Source organism: Rhinatrema bivittatum, chromosome 16 (assembly GCF_901001135.1).
Source record: "Rhinatrema bivittatum chromosome 16, aRhiBiv1.1, whole genome shotgun sequence".
NCBI classification, from domain to species: domain Eukaryota; kingdom Metazoa; phylum Chordata; class Amphibia; order Gymnophiona; family Rhinatrematidae; genus Rhinatrema; species Rhinatrema bivittatum.
The window spans coordinates 1,617,267-1,633,820 of record NC_042630.1 but is presented as its reverse complement, the minus strand read 5'-3'; the positions used below and the strand labels follow the sequence as shown (position 1 = coordinate 1,633,820).

Here is a 16,554-nt window from a genome sequence, read left to right as displayed (position 1 = left end):
AGCGTAAGCACGCCTTCTTAATTATTAATTAATTTCTAGGCGGAGCATTGGATGTGGCCGGCAATCTCTTCGATGGTGTAATGCCACGCCCCCGATGAAACTACGCCTCCATCGTACTTGCTGCGTTGTTTTCCACGCCCCCCCCGTGACCTTTCCCCTGGTTTGAGTAAAGACCGAAGCAGGCCTCAGCGGTTTGGCCAAACTCCTCCTCCTTCCTCTAGGTCACGGAAGACCCCGTCCAATCAAATGAGCGAACGTCAGCGGCCCTGGCGGCGCGCGGTACGCCGACGGCCTATGGGAGAACGCGGAGGGCGTGGCGGCGTGCGGTTGCTGGGGTTGCACCGCCTCCCGCACTGTCGCGCTCGCGACTCCGGTCCGAGGGCTCGCGGCTTGTCCGCGGTGAAGATGACGACGGCGGGAGGAACGGGATTGACATTGCTGCAGGAGGCGGCGACGGCCCTCGGCTCCTCGGAAGCGGCACTGCGGCTTATCCTCTCCATCTTCATCGGTGAGGAGGCGGCTTCTCTCCTGTTCCTCCCCCTTCCCCCCTCCCGCCGCTCCTGGGAATGCGCATGCTCACTGGGCCTTCCCCGGGAGTCCTCAGAAGCTTTCTGATAGGGAGCTAGGTCTGAGGGGCCGGCGCCGAGGGATCCCGTGGTGAAGGTCACCCAGTGAGAGAGGTGGGATTGGGAGCTGGGTCTACAAGGGTCAGAGGTCTGAGTGGCTGCACAATGAAGGTCACATACTGAGAATTGGTGTCAGGAGTGGGATTGGGAGCTGGATCTGCAGGTGTCACAGCTTTGAGTGGCTCCACAATGAAGGTCACATACTGAGAATTGGTGTCAGGAGTGGGATTGGGAGCTGGATCTGCAGGTGTCACAGCTTTGAGTGGCTCCACAATGAAGGTCACATACTGAGGATTGGTGTCAGGAGTGGGATTGGGAGCTGGATCTGCAGGTGTCACAGCTTTGAGTGGCTGCACAATGAAGGTCACATACTGAGAATTGGTGTCAGGGGTGGGATTGGGAGCTGGATCTACAGGTCTTGTGACTTCATTATGTCTGAAATATTTATTTTTTACTTTATTTGCCTCCCTCATTTCCTATCCTCAAACATGTTTGGAATTTTTTGTTGAGAGCTGGGGAAACAAGGATGATCATGATCGCTGTAGCACTGGTTTTCAGGCAGGGGGTGGATTGCCAGTCTACTACTGCTGCATGACAGAAGTGAGCCTGAACTGCAAGAGACATCCCAACTGCCCCATGCAGGCAGAACTACCGTAATCTCATTACCGTTGGTGATCCTTGTCAACAGTGATCTGCATTCCTACTTAGAATACACCATAAACTATTTTTGGCATATTTTTTTATGTATGGAAGAGCAAGGTGGGTAGAGAAGTGTTTAGTTGTAATATTCATTCTCTGTACGTACCCAGACCAGTCCAGACTCCTGGGTTTTGCCTCCCCTCCAGCAGATGGAGTCAGAGAAAGTTTTACTGACACAAGGTGAGATGCCACCTGCAGTCCCTCAGTATTTCTCTGACTCCAGCAGATGGTGGAAGTGCAAAGCCTGCAGTCTATCTAGAAAAAAAATCAGAAAGGGCACCCTCCCAGAAGGTGCCAAGAGTAACAGATAAGTATGAGAAAAAAAAAGTGTGAAGCTTGCTGGGCAGACTGGATTGGCCGTTTGGTCTTCTTCTGCCGTCATTTCTGTTTCTCTATGGTGGGGTCATCCCTTCTGGTGTGTGAGGCTCTCTAGTTGTAATATTCATTCCCGCATCTCCCTAAAATTAGCAATGTAAAGTTGGCCTATATGACATCCTCCCTCCTGCAGCATCTTCCTCCCTGACGTTTTTATTTTATTTTTTTAAATATTTATATGCCGCTGTGTTCTGGGCAGCTTACAAAGCTTAACATATATAATATAAAACAATAATAATCTTTTCTTATACATTTAAACAAAACTTTGGAGAGTGCTTGCTGGAGAAACCATGTGATAGCCAGATCAAAATGGTGCTTAATATTAGTTTCACATGTTCAGTTAGTCTAACCTCTTGAAAGGCCTGGGCTCTGAGCCTCTGCAAGTTAATTTCAGCAAAAGGCTTGGGAGAATAAATGTGTCTTCAGATCTTTTTTGAATATTTTACAGCATGCTTGTTTCCAGAGGGCAATTGGTAACAGATTCATTAGTGCAGCTTCTGCTATTGAGAGAAAACTGCTGCTAATTTATTGGGAAGAGAGGAAGCCCTAAACTTTCTTAGCACTGCTGGCTCAGCCTGCTAGACTCGGTTTGCATTTAGTAATGTCAGCATCTGACATGTATGCAGTTAAATTGCCAGTTGAAAAACAGGCCCAAATATCACACTGAAATGTAAATTTAGCAATTTTGGGGAATTTTGCGACATTGGGGGTGCACATCTCAAACTCTTGAAAGGTTTATAGTATTTATTTGATTTATATTCTGCCTTTTGGCGCTCCAGGACAAGTTACATTCAAGTACTGTAAGTATTTTCTATCCCCAGAGGGCTCACAATCTGTTTGTACCTGAGGCAATGGAGTGTGAAATGACTTGCCCAAGGTCACAAGGAGCAACAATGGGATTTGAACCCTGGCTTCCTGGTTCACAGCCTGCTGCTCTAACCAATTGGTTGTTCCTCCAGTCATGAAAGGTTGAGAACCACTGCACTAGACTGCCTTGGACAGGTGTATTTTCCCAGGAGTGATTCTCTTGTCTTGAAACGTTTGCATTTTTTTCTGTCATTTCCATTCACAGCTTGGTTTATGTTTTCAACACTGCATGAACACACAAATATCCCTGAGGAAGATCTCCCTTTTAATCTCTAGAAAAGCCAGGTTGGCATCTCAGATGCAGGGATGTGTAGCTGAGCCATCATGAGGGAGCTAAGCTGCTCTAGTGCTGCTTCCTAAGTTCAGCCTCTGAGAACAGAACACAGCACCAGAGATAGTAGTAGTTGGTGTTTAATTAGTTCCTCTCTCACCTCCCCAGGTTACCCTTTGGCCTTGTTTGAGCGATGCTGCCTCTTTGGAAAGGAAGCACAGTTCACCTATCTCTTCCACATTGTCACAGGCCTGCTGCTCAGTTACTTCAATTTTGGTGAGTGCGGGAGGAGTGGGTAACAGCTTCATTGGCTCCTTGCTTTCATATTTCTGCTAAGAACTGTCCTTGCTGGACTTTGCCTTAGGAGTAACCACCTGATCTCTTGAGAGCTGACTTTGTGTTAGGTTGGGCCTCCTTGTCTCTTGCTGGATTTTGCCTTTCAAAGTTCTGCTCGTGCTGAGCTGCCATGAATCCTGGGGCTTGGAGAGAAATGAGGCCTTCTTCCAGAGTGCTGATTTCTGCTCTTGTGGACCCTGTCATTTCTTTTAGCAATGATCAATCTGAATTGTTAAGTTGCATAAGATCCTAGTAACACCTGTGTTACCTGGCTCTTATGTCTGTCTCTTTCCTGAACCCTTCCCCCTGGACAGTTCTTCTCTGATGCTTATGCAGCCTGTTTCTCTCTCAACTGAGGGTTCGACCTGTATTTTTCTCTCTTTTGATTCAAGATCTCTGCTGTGTGTTAGTTTTTCATCATAATATTTTGCTGTGAATGTCAGACTGTCTCACGCCAGCCATCTGTCTCCTCCTGCAGGGTACCAGATCTATCACTTTCTGCTCTGTGTGGTGCTTCAATTCCTCATCCTCCGCCTCATGGGCAGGACCATCACAGCTGTCCTTACCAGTTTCTCCTTCCAGATGGTAAGAAATAATGCCAACTCAAGTCATGGGGAGGGAGGGGGTCTTCTTACGAGCCAGAGCTGAGAGTTGTGATTGAAATTGTAGGAGTTTTCTATTGATCTTCCTTCGTCTAGGCTCTGATCCTTAGCTTTATGTGTGACTTTGGGGGGGGGGGGGGAGTCGATTTATCTCCCTATACCTCAGCTGTAGTCGCTGGCTCTGTCACTGACTCAGTGGAGTCACTTTCTCTCCGTCTGTAAATGAAGAATAAGTGGGGTGTAAGCTGAGAGATTGCATATCTTATTTATTTTATTTATTTATACAATTTTATATACCGATGTTTGGTTGGAGTACCATCACCTCGGTTCACAAAGCATACAGTTAAAAATTTCATTCTACATACATCAATAAAACCATATCTAAAACAAAATTTTAAAAATTAACTACACATAAACTTATATTAACTCAAAAAATTCTGCATTATAGCTTCCAGGATCTATCTCTTAGCTTGGACTGATTATTAAACGTCTGGGTGAAAAGCCATGTTTTCAAAGCTTTTCTAAAAGTTTTTAAATTGGACTCAGGTCTTAGTTGTTCTGGCAGGGAATTTCAGAGCTTAGGCCCAGCTAATGAAAGGGCTCGGCCTCTAATGGATGTTAATTTGGCTGAGGTTAAGGACGGAATAGATAAGAGCCCCTTATTAGCTGACCCAGGATTACAAATTGGAGTGTGGATTCTTACAGCCGCAGTTAGCCATTCGACTTGTTTTCCATAAATGGTTTTACGTAATATGCATAGTGTTTTGTACTGTATTCAGTGTTCTATGGGTAACAAGTGAAGTTTTAGCAGTATGGGCGTAATGTGATCTTTCTTATGTGAACCAGTCAGTACTCTCGCTGCAGAAGTTTGCAGTATTTGAAGGGGTCCTCTTCTATCTACTTTACATTAGCTGCCAGCCATTTTTTACATCTCTGTTTACGGTGCCCTGTCTAACTTTTAAAATCTTGCATGGTTTGGGACCCCAATAACTGGCTGGAAAACATAGGCCTTGCACCCCAGATCCCTTTTAAAGATCTATTAAGGTTCTTTTGTTCGGTGTGCTAGTTGATTGGCACTTGTGCCCGGACAGCTCCTAAGGGAGCTTTGCTTTGAGGAGGTTTCAGTGGCAGTTAAAAGCATTTGCTGACCTTTGCCAGGTTCAGTTGTGCATGACGTTTTGCATGGAGAAGGTTAGAAATTGTACTGCATGGGGGGCGCTATACCGATATTGACCAGAATTGCTGCTTAACTTTGGAGCTCTTCTCCCCTGTACCATAAATCCTTCATGCGCATACTAACAGCTTTCAAATTCTGGACTTTTTCCTAATCTCTCAGCTGCTTTAAGTGCTAGAGACGTCGACAAAATGAAAAACCGTTGATTTAAAGCAGTTTTCATTCAGCAAGAACACTTAAACCCTCCTTGGGAAGGATATCAAGTTGCTGCTGCAGGCCGCGGCCGGCACGGGTAGGAAAGACGCGATTAAAACAGCATCGGATTTGACGACCCGATTTACCCCACCGGGACGAATTGCAAAGCTGGTTCCTGGAGATTCGGGCAGACATAAAGCAGCATAAAGTAGATTTGCTGGCTTCTATTACTGAAATTCATGAAGACCTAGCTGCTATGGGGGCCAGAGTCAATGAATTAGACCTGTGAATTGAAAATCACAGCGCTGTCCTTACAAACACGGCGGAGCAGCAGAAGGATCTACAGGCTGAATGCGCCTCTCTCACCGGAAAATTAGAAGACTTAAGAAAATAGGCCTCTGCGATGCAATTTGAGAATCGGAGGAGTGCCTGAAACAGACGAATTTGCAGACGTTCACGTGGTAGTGCAAAAGGTATGTGCATGCATCCTCTCATCACAAGCAGATGGAGCATCTACTGCTCCTGCCAATAAGATAGAGAGAGCTCGTCGTTGTCGGCTTTGCTCAAACCAACGAATCTGGATGATTCGTTGGTTCGAGCAAAGTCCAGGGAGGAACGCGAGAAGTCCATCCGAAGAGTGATGTCTACCTTACAATCTCTTGGTTGGGTTATCAATGTGCAGAAGAGTCAGTTGGAGCTGACTCAGGGGCCCACTTCATCACTCAGCGAGGCAGAGGTTTCCTGGCAGCGGACTGGGTGTCAAAGTTGCAGTCTCAGGTTAAGTGTCTTCTTCGTCTGGTGGTGCCCAAAATGTGGGATTATTTACAGGTCCTGAGGTCCATGGCATCCACGTTGGACTTGGTCCTGTGGGCGTTCGCACACATGAGACCACTGCAATGCACACTGTTGTCCAGGTGGAGTCCCTGCTCAGAGGAGTTTTATCTTCCCTTGCCTCTGCTTCGGGAGTCCAGGTCCAGTCTCTTCTGGTGGGTGTCTCGTCGCAGTTTAGAGAAGAGGATGGATCTGGAGCCTCCGGACTGGGTGGTGGTCTCCACGGACGCAAGCCTCTTTGGCTGGGGAGTGGTGTGCTTGGGAAGTCGCTGCAAGGTCTGTGGCGACCAGAGGAGAAATTGTGGTCTATCAATCACCTCGCGACAAGGGTGGTCTGTCGAGCCCTGGAGTTTTTCTGTCCCTGGTCCGGGGTCATATGCTTCGAGTGTACTCTGACAAAGCGACGGCTGTGGCATACATCAGTTGGCAGGGCGGCACAAAGAGTCATGCAATGGCATTGGAGGCCCGGAGATTATTTGCCTGGGCGGAGCATCATCTCGAAGGCCTAGCTGCATCGCACGTAGCGGGAGTAGACAATGTGCAGGCGGACTTCTTCCACAGGCAGCAATTGTATTCTGGGGAGTGGGAGTTGTCCCTGGAGACGTGGAACTACATCTTTGCGAGGTGGGGCACTCCCCAATTGGATCTTATGGTGACGTGGTTCAACTCCAAGACAGAGATTCTTCAGTTGCCAAAAGGAATTTGGTTCGGTGGGCCTCTATGATCTGGTGTGCCCTTGGCTTACGGGAATTTTTCCGTATGTCTTTCCTCCTTGACACCTCATAAGTTGGGTCTTCAGGCGCAAAGAGTCACATCCTGGGACTGTGGTTCTAGTGGCACCGGAGTGGCTGTGGAGACCGTGGTTCACAGATCTGGTGTGACTTGCGGTAGAAGGTCCTCTCGGTCTGACTCATCTTCCAGACCTGTTGCATCAGGGTCCCATATTTTCGGATTTGGAGGATCGCTTTTGTCTCGCAGCTTGGCTTTTGAGACATGGAGACTTTGATTGAAGTGTTACTCAGAATAGGTCATCTCCACTCTTCTTCAAACCAGAAGACTGGTGACCTTTGTGGCGTATAGTAGAGACTGGAAACTGTTTGAAGTTTGGTATCTTCAGCGTCGTCTAGATCCTTTGGCGGTGGAGGTGTCGCATGTGCTGGATTTCCTGCAGCAGGGATTGTCCAAGGGTTTGGCTTTCAACTCACTTCATGTGCAGGTGGCTGCCTTGGGTGCGCTTAGAGGCAGGTTTCAGGGTAGGACTCTGGTAAGGTTCTTCAAAGGGGCTAAGCTGTTACATCCTCTGGTGCGAAAGATCTGCCTGGATTGGAGTCTCTGAAAGAGGTCTTTTTGGTAGCCTTTTGTCAGCTCGAAGGATTTCGGAACTTCAGGCTCTGTCATGTAGGGATCTGTTTTTGCGGATTTCCAGGAATGGAAACTCAGTGAGAACAGTGCCTTCCTTTGTTCCTAAGGTGGTGTTTGCCTTTCATGTTAACATACATCAAAAGAAAAGGGTATCACTGGTCAAAATTCATACACATGTAATGAACTCAATTTGTAGGACCTATAACTCGATGAGTTTGGCTATCATTCAAACTCATACTTGGGTACAACGGTCCATTTAATTTATTAATACCAGAACCAATTTTTTAGTGTTTTTTTTAGTTTTATATTTTATAGAACCCAAAAAGTTTGTTTTCAATAAAAAGCTATATCCATAAACTGAAGCTGACGCGCACACACACAATGGATGTCCTTGCAAATCCTTCCGGATAGGTTGTGACGTAATAATCGCAAATCAGCCGTTTTGCATGAACACTACAGGCTCAATAAGGCAATAATACTTGCAAAAATAATAATGTGGACCTCTTTCTTCTTATAGTTTCAAAAGCTCATCAGTAATAGAGAGATACTCATCTGAAATTAGATGGCAAAAGTGTTTACAGTGTGAGGGTTCTGGAATACGTTTGGGCTTTTTTTGTGTGATTAATGCCTTTCATGTTAATCAGACGGTAGATCTTCCAGGGTTTCCAGAGTGGTCGAAAGATTCTCCTCAGGATAGAGAATTACATCTTCTGGATGTGCGGAGGATGCTACTTTGGTATTTGTAGGTTACTGATGCTTTTCATCGCTCAGATCATCTGTTTGTCCTCTTCAGTGGACTGAAGAAAGGGGACAAAGCCTCTAAGGCTACCATATCTCGTTGGCTTAGGAAGGCCATTTGCTCGGCTTACGTCTGTAAGGGACGACAAATTCCTGTCTGTTTGCGGGTGCATTCCACTAGGGTACAGGCTGCTTCCTGGGCTGAGTGTCAACTTCTGTTGCCACAGGAGATTTGTAGGACAGCAGTGAGGTCCTCAATTCATACCTTTACCAGGCATTATCATCTGAATGTCAGGGCACAGGATGAGCCGTCCTTCGAGGAGAGTGTCCTGCGTGCAGGTCTTTCAGGGGCCCGCCCGGTTTAGGGGTGCTTGGGTACATCCCACTGGTCTGGACTGATCTGGATATGTTCAGGAAAGGAAAATTGGTTCTTACCTGCTAATTTTTGTTCCTGTAATACCACAGATTAGTTCAGAGGCCCTCCCGTTTGATGCCGGAAGACTGATTTCCTGCCAAGTTTTGCTGCTTAGTTCAGAATTTTTCTCTTAGAGGGCAGTTACAGGATTCACTTCCTTGTCTTGTTTGGTTCTTGACAGACAAGGTTTATAGTTCAGGGGTATCCACCCTTTAGTTCCCTATGTCTGTGTGAAGGAGTTGGGTACAGGTCAATACTGAGGTCCTGCAGGTGGTGCTCTCAGTTAAGAAGCAGGGCCTCAAAGTTTTGTTCTGTGACTCCATCAGCTGGAAGGGATGAATAACCCACTGCTCTGGACTGATCCGTGGTACTACAGGAATGAAAATTAGCAGGTAAGAACCAATTTTCTGCTTCCTTACAGATTTGTTTTAAGTTATTATATCGCTGGCATATAACTCCTGAAAACTTGCTTCGTATGTAGGTTTTCGAGTCTGATCTTTACTGGAGAAAATGTGATCACTCTGGTACCTATTTTCATCTGTGGTGGCAGTGGAGGATGGTTAGCTTATTTTGGGATAAGCTTTTTCAGTAGATAACCCAGGCCTTGGGAATTTCGGTGCCAAGGGATCCCCACTTTGTGGTGTTAAACCGTCCCATGCCTGGTGTGGACAAAGGGCGCAATGACTGTAACAGTTAATTTTTGTGGCGGCCGGAATGGAACTGGCTCTGCATTGGAAGCAACCTGAGACGCCCTCGATTTCGAAGGTTATTGAGCAATTATAATGAATGCTCTCTGAATGAAGTATGCTGCATAATAGTCATGAAGAAAAAGTACCAGGGGATGGGTACCAAACCAGATAAAAATATAAAAAATCCTAAACTTCAAGAGATTAGAGAATACTAGGCATGAAGCCATTGTTTAAAGTGCTTGAAACTTAGTGAGACAATTGTTCTGAATAGCAGTGAGATGTTCCAAGCGGTGACCAGAATACAAACGATGGTTATAACTGCTTATACTTTGTACTTATTTCATACCATTATTGTATATTTGCATTCTTGATCTGTGGCAGACAAATGATGGAAACAATGGAAAGTTATATTTGTGTTATGTTTATTGTATTTTGTTAATTTCTAATAAAAAAAATTGTCAATTACAAAAAAAATTGTACTGCATTAGTTTTTATTATCCTTTGATTTTAATTTTTTTCTTATACTGTTATATTTAGGTAGATTGTGTGTTAGATTATGATGTATTTTATAATTTGATTAGTTGTATATTTTGATAGTATTGAAACTAGAGCTTTTTTGGGTACGCAGTAAATGACTTGGCTATTAATTACTGGCGTTTAATGGGAGATCCTGTTTTTCAGATCTATCTACTGGGTGGGTATTACTATACTGCAACGGATGAATATGATATTAAATGGACGATGCCACACTGTGTGCTCACACTCAGGATGATAGGTGAGGATTTCCTCTATCTTTCTCTTTGCTTTTCAGTCCCATGTCTCTGATATCATCTGTCTTACACTCTCTTTCAGTGATGGTCTTGTCAATGCATTGTTTTTCTGTCTCCCCCTCTGTCTCTCTCTCTCTTACACCCACGCCCCCTCCTGTTAGTCTCTCTGTCTGTCCTGAACGTCCCAAGCTCTTTGCACAGAGTCTGAGACTCCTGGACTCGCTTACGATTCAGAATTCCTTCTCTTTAACTGGTCAGTCTGTACCCATCATTAACACTGCTCCCTACTTTTCTCCCCAGGGCTTGCCTTTGATTACTACGATGGAGGGAAAGTTCAGGTAAAGAAATATTCAGGAAGGGCCTCGTGGAGGCAGTAGCTGGAAATCCTTGATGGGGGCCCCCTTGTGTCCTACATCTTTCTCTCCACGCTGCTTATCTGCCCTTAATGAGCAGGAGGTCAGGGAGTCCCGTGCTCAGGTCCTCCCAGGACTCCAGGAATACCTTGTGTAATTGGGAAAGCAGTAATCCACCTCTAACACTCTCTGTGCCCTCAGGCCACGCTGTCACAAGAGCAGCAGCAATGCGCCCTGCCTTCCGTCCCCTCCTTTCTGCAAGTGGCTGGTTTCTCCTACTTCTATGGTGGCTTTTTGGTCGGCCCACAGTTCTCCTTGCGGAGCTATCAGAAGTTAGCAGAGGGGATCATGACGGACGTGGAAGGCCAGAGACCAAACAGGTGAGCTGCTGGACTCCACTATCGGCTACCAAATACGGCAGTGCTGAGGGGTGAGTCACGAGGATTCCTGCACGCATTTTCATGATTTGCGTAAGGAGGCCTCCCCACCCAACCCCAGCATTTCATTAAAAGGGGGCAGTGTTACCATTTTTGGGCACTTGGTTGCCAACCTCTGCACTAAAGCAAGAGGTCATGATAAATTAAGCACTTACTGTTCCACTGTACTGCAGCGCAGCACTCGTGTTCACATTCAGCCTGCACGTATGTGCTGGTCCCTCTCATTCCAGACGTGCACGTGCTGTGTGATCTTGTTTAAGATCTTACATGTACTGACAATATCTTCCTTTAGGGATGAGTGAAGGGGAGACTGGGCGGGGCTGCACGTATGTGCTGGTCCCTCTCATGCCAGACGTGCACGTGCTGTGTGATCTTGTTTAAGATCTTACATGTACTGACAATATCTTCCTTTAGGGATGAGTGAAGGGGAGAGTGGGCGGGGCTGCACGTATGTGCTGGTCCCTCTCATGCCAGACGTGCACGTGCTGTGTGATCTTGTTTAAGATCTTACATGTACTGACAATATCTTCCTTTAGGGATGAGTGAAGGGGAGACTGGGCGGGGCTGCACGTATGTGCTGGTCCCTCTCATTCCAGACGTGCACGTGCTGTGTGATCTTGTTTAAGATCTTACATGTACTGACAATATCTTCCTTTAGGGATGAATGAAGGGGAGAGTGGGCGGGGCTGCACGTATGTGCTGGTCCCTCTCATGCCAGACGTGCATGTGCTGTGTGATCTTGTTTAAGATCTTACATGTACTGACAATATCTTCCTTTAGGGATGAATGAAGGGGAGACTGGGCGGGGCTGCACGTATGTGCTGGTCTCTCTCATGCCAGACGTGCACGTGCTGTGTGATCTTGTTTAAGATCTTACATGTACTGACAATATCTTCCTTTAGGGATGAGTGAAGGGGAGAGTGGGCGGGGCTGCACGTATGTGCTGGTCCCTCTCATGCCAGACGTGCACGTGCTGTGTGATCTTGTTTAAGATCTTACATGTACTGACAATATCTTCCTTTAGGGATGAATGAAGGGGAGACTGGGCGGGGCTGCACGTATGTGCTGGTCCCTCTCATGCCAGACGTGCACGAGCTGTGTGATCTTGTTTAAGATCTTACATGTACTGACAATATCTTCCTTTAGGGATGAATGAAGGGGAGACTGGGTGGGGCTGCACGTATGTGCTGGTCTCTCTCATTCCAGACGTGCACGTGCTGTGTGATCTTGTTTAAGATCTTACATGTACTGACAATATCTTCCTTTAGGGATGAGTGAAGGGGAGACTGGGCGGGGCTGCACGTATGTGCTGGTCTCTCTCATGCCAGACGTGCACGTGCTGTGTGATCTTGTTTAAGATCTTACATGTACTGACAATATCTTCCTTTAGGGATGAATGAAGGGGAGAGTGGGCGGGGCTGCACGTATGTGCTGGTCCCTCTCATGCCAGACGTGCACGTGCTGTGTGATCTTGTTTAAGATCTTACATGTACTGACAATATCTTCCTTTAGGGATGAATGAAGGGGAGACTGGGCGGGGCTGCACGTATGTGCTGGTCTCTCTCATGCCAGACGTGCACGTGCTGTGTGATCTTGTTTAAGATCTTACATGTACTGACAATATCTTCCTTTAGGGATGAGTGAAGGGGAGAGTGGGCGGGGCTGCACGTATGTGCTGGTCCCTCTCATGCCAGACGTGCACGAGCTGTGTGATCTTGTTTAAGATCTTACATGTACTGACAATATCTTCCTTTAGGGATGAGTGAAGGGGAGACTGGGCGGGGCTGCACGTATGTGCTGGTCCCTCTCATGCCAGACGTGCACGTGCTGTGTGATCTTGTTTAAGATCTTACATGTACTGACAATATCTTCCTTTAGGGATGAATGAAGGGGAGACTGGGCGGGGCTGCACGTATGTGCTGGTCCCTCTCATGCCAGACGTGCACGAGCTGTGTGATCTTGTTTAAGATCTTACATGTACTGACAATATCTTCCTTTAGGGATGATATGAAGGGGAGACTGGGCGGGGCTGCACGTATGTGCTGGTCTCTCTCATTCCAGACGTGCACGTGCTGTGTGATCTTGTTTAAGATCTTACATGTACTGACAATATCTTCCTTTAGGGATGAGTGAAGGGGAGACTGGGCGGGGCTGCACGTATGTGCTGGTCTCTCTCATGCCAGACGTGCACGTGCTGTGTGATCTTGTTTAAGATCTTACATGTACTGACAATATCTTCCTTTAGGGATGAATGAAGGGGAGAGTGGGCGGGGCTGCACGTATGTGCTGGTCCCTCTCATGCCAGACGTGCACGTGCTGTGTGATCTTGTTTAAGATCTTACATGTACTGACAATATCTTCCTTTAGGGATGAATGAAGGGGAGACTGGGCGGGGCTGCACGTATGTGCTGGTCTCTCTCATGCCAGACGTGCACGTGCTGTGTGATCTTGTTTAAGATCTTACATGTACTGACAATATCTTCCTTTAGGGATGAGTGAAGGGGAGACTGGGCGGGGCTGCACGTATGTGCTGGTCTCTCTCATTCCAGACGTGCACGTGCTGTGTGATCTTGTTTAAGATCTTACATGTACTGACAATATCTTCCTTTAGGGATGAGTGAAGGGGAGACTGGGCGGGGCTGCACGTATGTGCTGGTCTCTCTCATGCCAGACGTGCACGTGCTGTGTGATCTTGTTTAAGATCTTACATGTACTGACAATATCTTCCTTTAGGGATGAATGAAGGGGAGAGTGGGCGGGGCTGCACGTATGTGCTGGTCCCTCTCATGCCAGACGTGCACGTGCTGTGTGATCTTGTTTAAGATCTTACATGTACTGACAATATCTTCCTTTAGGGATGAGTGAAGGGGAGAGTGGGCGGGGCTGCACGTATGTGCTGGTCTCTCTCATGCCAGACGTGCACGTGCTGTGTGACCTTGTTTAAGATCTTACATGTACTGACAATATCTTCCTTTAGGGATGAGTGAAGGGGAGACTGGGCGGGGCTGCACGTATGTGCTGGTCCCTCTCATGCCAGACGTGCACGTGCTGTGTGATCTTGTTTAAGATCTTACATGTACTGACAATATCTTCCTTTAGGGATGAGTGAAGGGGAGACTGGGCGGGGCTGCACGTATGTGCTGGTCTCTCTCATGCCAGACGTGCACGTGCTGTGTGATCTTGTTTAAGATCTTACATGTACTGACAATATCTTCCTTTAGGGATGAGTGAAGGGGAGACTGGGCGGGGCTGCACGTATGTGCTGGTCTCTCTCATGCCAGACGTGCACATGCTGTGTGATCTTGTTTAAGATCTTACATGTACTGACAATATCTTCCTTTAGGGATGAGTGAAGGGGAGAGTGGGCGGGGCTGCACGTATGTGCTGGTCTCTCTCATGCCAGACGTGCACGTGCTGTGTGATCTTGTTTAAGATCTTACATGTACTGACAATATCTTCCTTTAGGGATGAATGAAGGGGAGACTGGGCGGGGCTGCACGTATGTGCTGGTCTCTCTCATGCCAGACGTGCACGTGCTGTGTGATCTTGTTTAAGATCTTACATGTACTGACAATATCTTCCTTTAGGGATGAGTGAAGGGGAGACTGGGCGGGGCTGCACGTATGTGCTGGTCTCTCTCATTCCAGACGTGCACGTGCTGTGTGATCTTGTTTAAGATCTTACATGTACTGACAATATCTTCCTTTAGGGATGAGTGAAGGGGAGACTGGGCGGGGCTGCACGTATGTGCTGGTCTCTCTCATGCCAGACGTGCACGTGCTGTGTGATCTTGTTTAAGATCTTACATGTACTGACAATATCTTCCTTTAGGGATGAATGAAGGGGAGACTGGGCGGGGCTGCACGTATGTGCTGGTCCCTCTCATTCCAGACGTGCACGTGCTGTGTGATCTTGTTTAAGATCTTACATGTACTGACAATATCTTCCTTTAGGGATGAGTGAAGGGGAGACTGGGCGGGGCTGCACGTATGTGCTGGTCCCTCTCATGCCAGACGTGCACGTGCTGTGTGATCTTGTTTAAGATCTTACATGTACTGACAATATCTTCCTTTAGGGATGAGTGAAGGGGAGACTGGGCGGGGCTGCACGTATGTGCTGGTCCCTCTCATGCCAGACGTGCACGTGCTGTGTGATCTTGTTTAAGATCTTACATGTACTGACAATATCTTCCTTTAGGGATGAGTGAAGGGGAGACTGGGCGGGGCTGCACGTATGTGCTGGTCCCTCTCATGCCAGACGTGCACGTGCTGTGTGATCTTGTTTAAGATCTTACATGTACTGACAATATCTTCCTTTAGGGATGAGTGAAGGGGAGAGTGGGCGGGGCTGCACGTATGTGCTGGTCCCTCTCATGCCAGACGTGCACGTGCTGTGTGATCTTGTTTAAGATCTTACATGTACTGACAATATCTTCCTTTAGGGATGAGTGAAGGGGAGAGTGGGCGGGGCTGCACGTATGTGCTGGTCTCTCTCATGCCAGACGTGCACGTGCTGTGTGATCTTGTTTAAGATCTTACATGTACTGACAATATCTTCCTTTAGGGATGAATGAAGGGGAGAGTGGGCGGGGCTGCACGTATGTGCTGGTCCCTCTCATGCCAGACGTGCACGTGCTGTGTGATCTTGTTTAAGATCTTACATGTACTGACAATATCTTCCTTTAGGGATGAATGAAGGGGAGACTGGGCGGGGCTGCACGTATGTGCTGGTCCCTCTCATGCCAGACGTGCACGTGCTGTGTGATCTTGTTTAAGATCTTACATGTACTGACAATATCTTCCTTTAGGGATGAGTGAAGGGGAGAGAGGGCGGGGCTGCACGTATGTGCTGGTCTCTCTCATGCCAGACGTGCATGTGCTGTGTGATCTTGTTTAAGATCTTACATGTACTGACAATATCTTCCTTTAGGGATGAATGAAGGGGAGACTGGGCGGGGCTGCACGTATGTGCTGGTCTCTCTCATGCCAGACGTGCACGTGCTGTGTGATCTTGTTTAAGATCTTACATGTACTGACAATATCTTCCTTTAGGGATGAGTGAAGGGGAGAGTGGGCGGGGCTGCACGTATGTGCTGGTCCCTCTCATGCCAGACGTGCACGTGCTGTGTGATCTTGTTTAAGATCTTACATGTACTGACAATATCTTCCTTTAGGGATGAATGAAGGGGAGAGTGGGCGGGGCTGCACGTATGTGCTGGTCCCTCTCATGCCAGACGTGCACGTGCTGTGTGATCTTGTTTAAGATCTTACATGTACTGACAATATCTTCCTTTAGGGATGAATGAAGGGGAGACTGGGCGGGGCTGCACGTATGTGCTGGTCCCTCTCATGCCAGACGTGCACGTGCTGTGTGATCTTGTTTAAGATCTTACATGTACTGACAATATCTTCCTTTAGGGATGAGTGAAGGGGAGACTGGGCGGGGCTGCACGTATGTGCTGGTCTCTCTCATGCCAGACGTGCACGTGCTGTGTGATCTTGTTTAAGATCTTACATGTACTGACAATATCTTCCTTTAGGGATGAGTGAAGGGGAGAGTGGGCGGGGCTGCACGTATGTGCTGGTCCCTCTCATGCCAGACGTGCACGTGCTGTGTGATCTTGTTTAAGATCTTACATGTACTGACAATATCTTCCTTTAGGGATGAGTGAAGGGGAGACTGGGCGGGGCTGCACGTATGTGCTGGTCTCTCTCATGCCAGACGTGCACGTGCTGTGTGATCTTGTTTAAGATCTTACATGTACTGACAATATCTTCCTTTAGGGATGAGTGAAGGGGAGACTGGGCGGGGCTG

The 16,554-nt window shown here is 47.4% G+C and overlaps 1 protein-coding gene across 1 annotated transcript in view; it reads left to right on the top strand.

Moving 5' to 3' along the window:
• Positions 1 to 309: 309 nt before the first annotated feature.
• The window catches only part of LPCAT3 (lysophosphatidylcholine acyltransferase 3), a 34,142-nt gene continuing 17,897 nt past the window's right edge, over positions 310 to 16,554 (top strand). The window contains exons 1-6 of the mRNA XM_029581869.1: positions 310 to 508; positions 3,007 to 3,114; positions 3,653 to 3,759; positions 9,862 to 9,955; positions 10,251 to 10,288; positions 10,505 to 10,683. Of these exons, the coding sequence (XP_029437729.1) occupies positions 406 to 508; positions 3,007 to 3,114; positions 3,653 to 3,759; positions 9,862 to 9,955; positions 10,251 to 10,288; positions 10,505 to 10,683 (629 nt within the window). The 5' untranslated portion in view covers positions 310 to 405. The remainder of the gene's footprint in view (positions 509 to 3,006; positions 3,115 to 3,652; positions 3,760 to 9,861; positions 9,956 to 10,250; positions 10,289 to 10,504; positions 10,684 to 16,554) is intronic.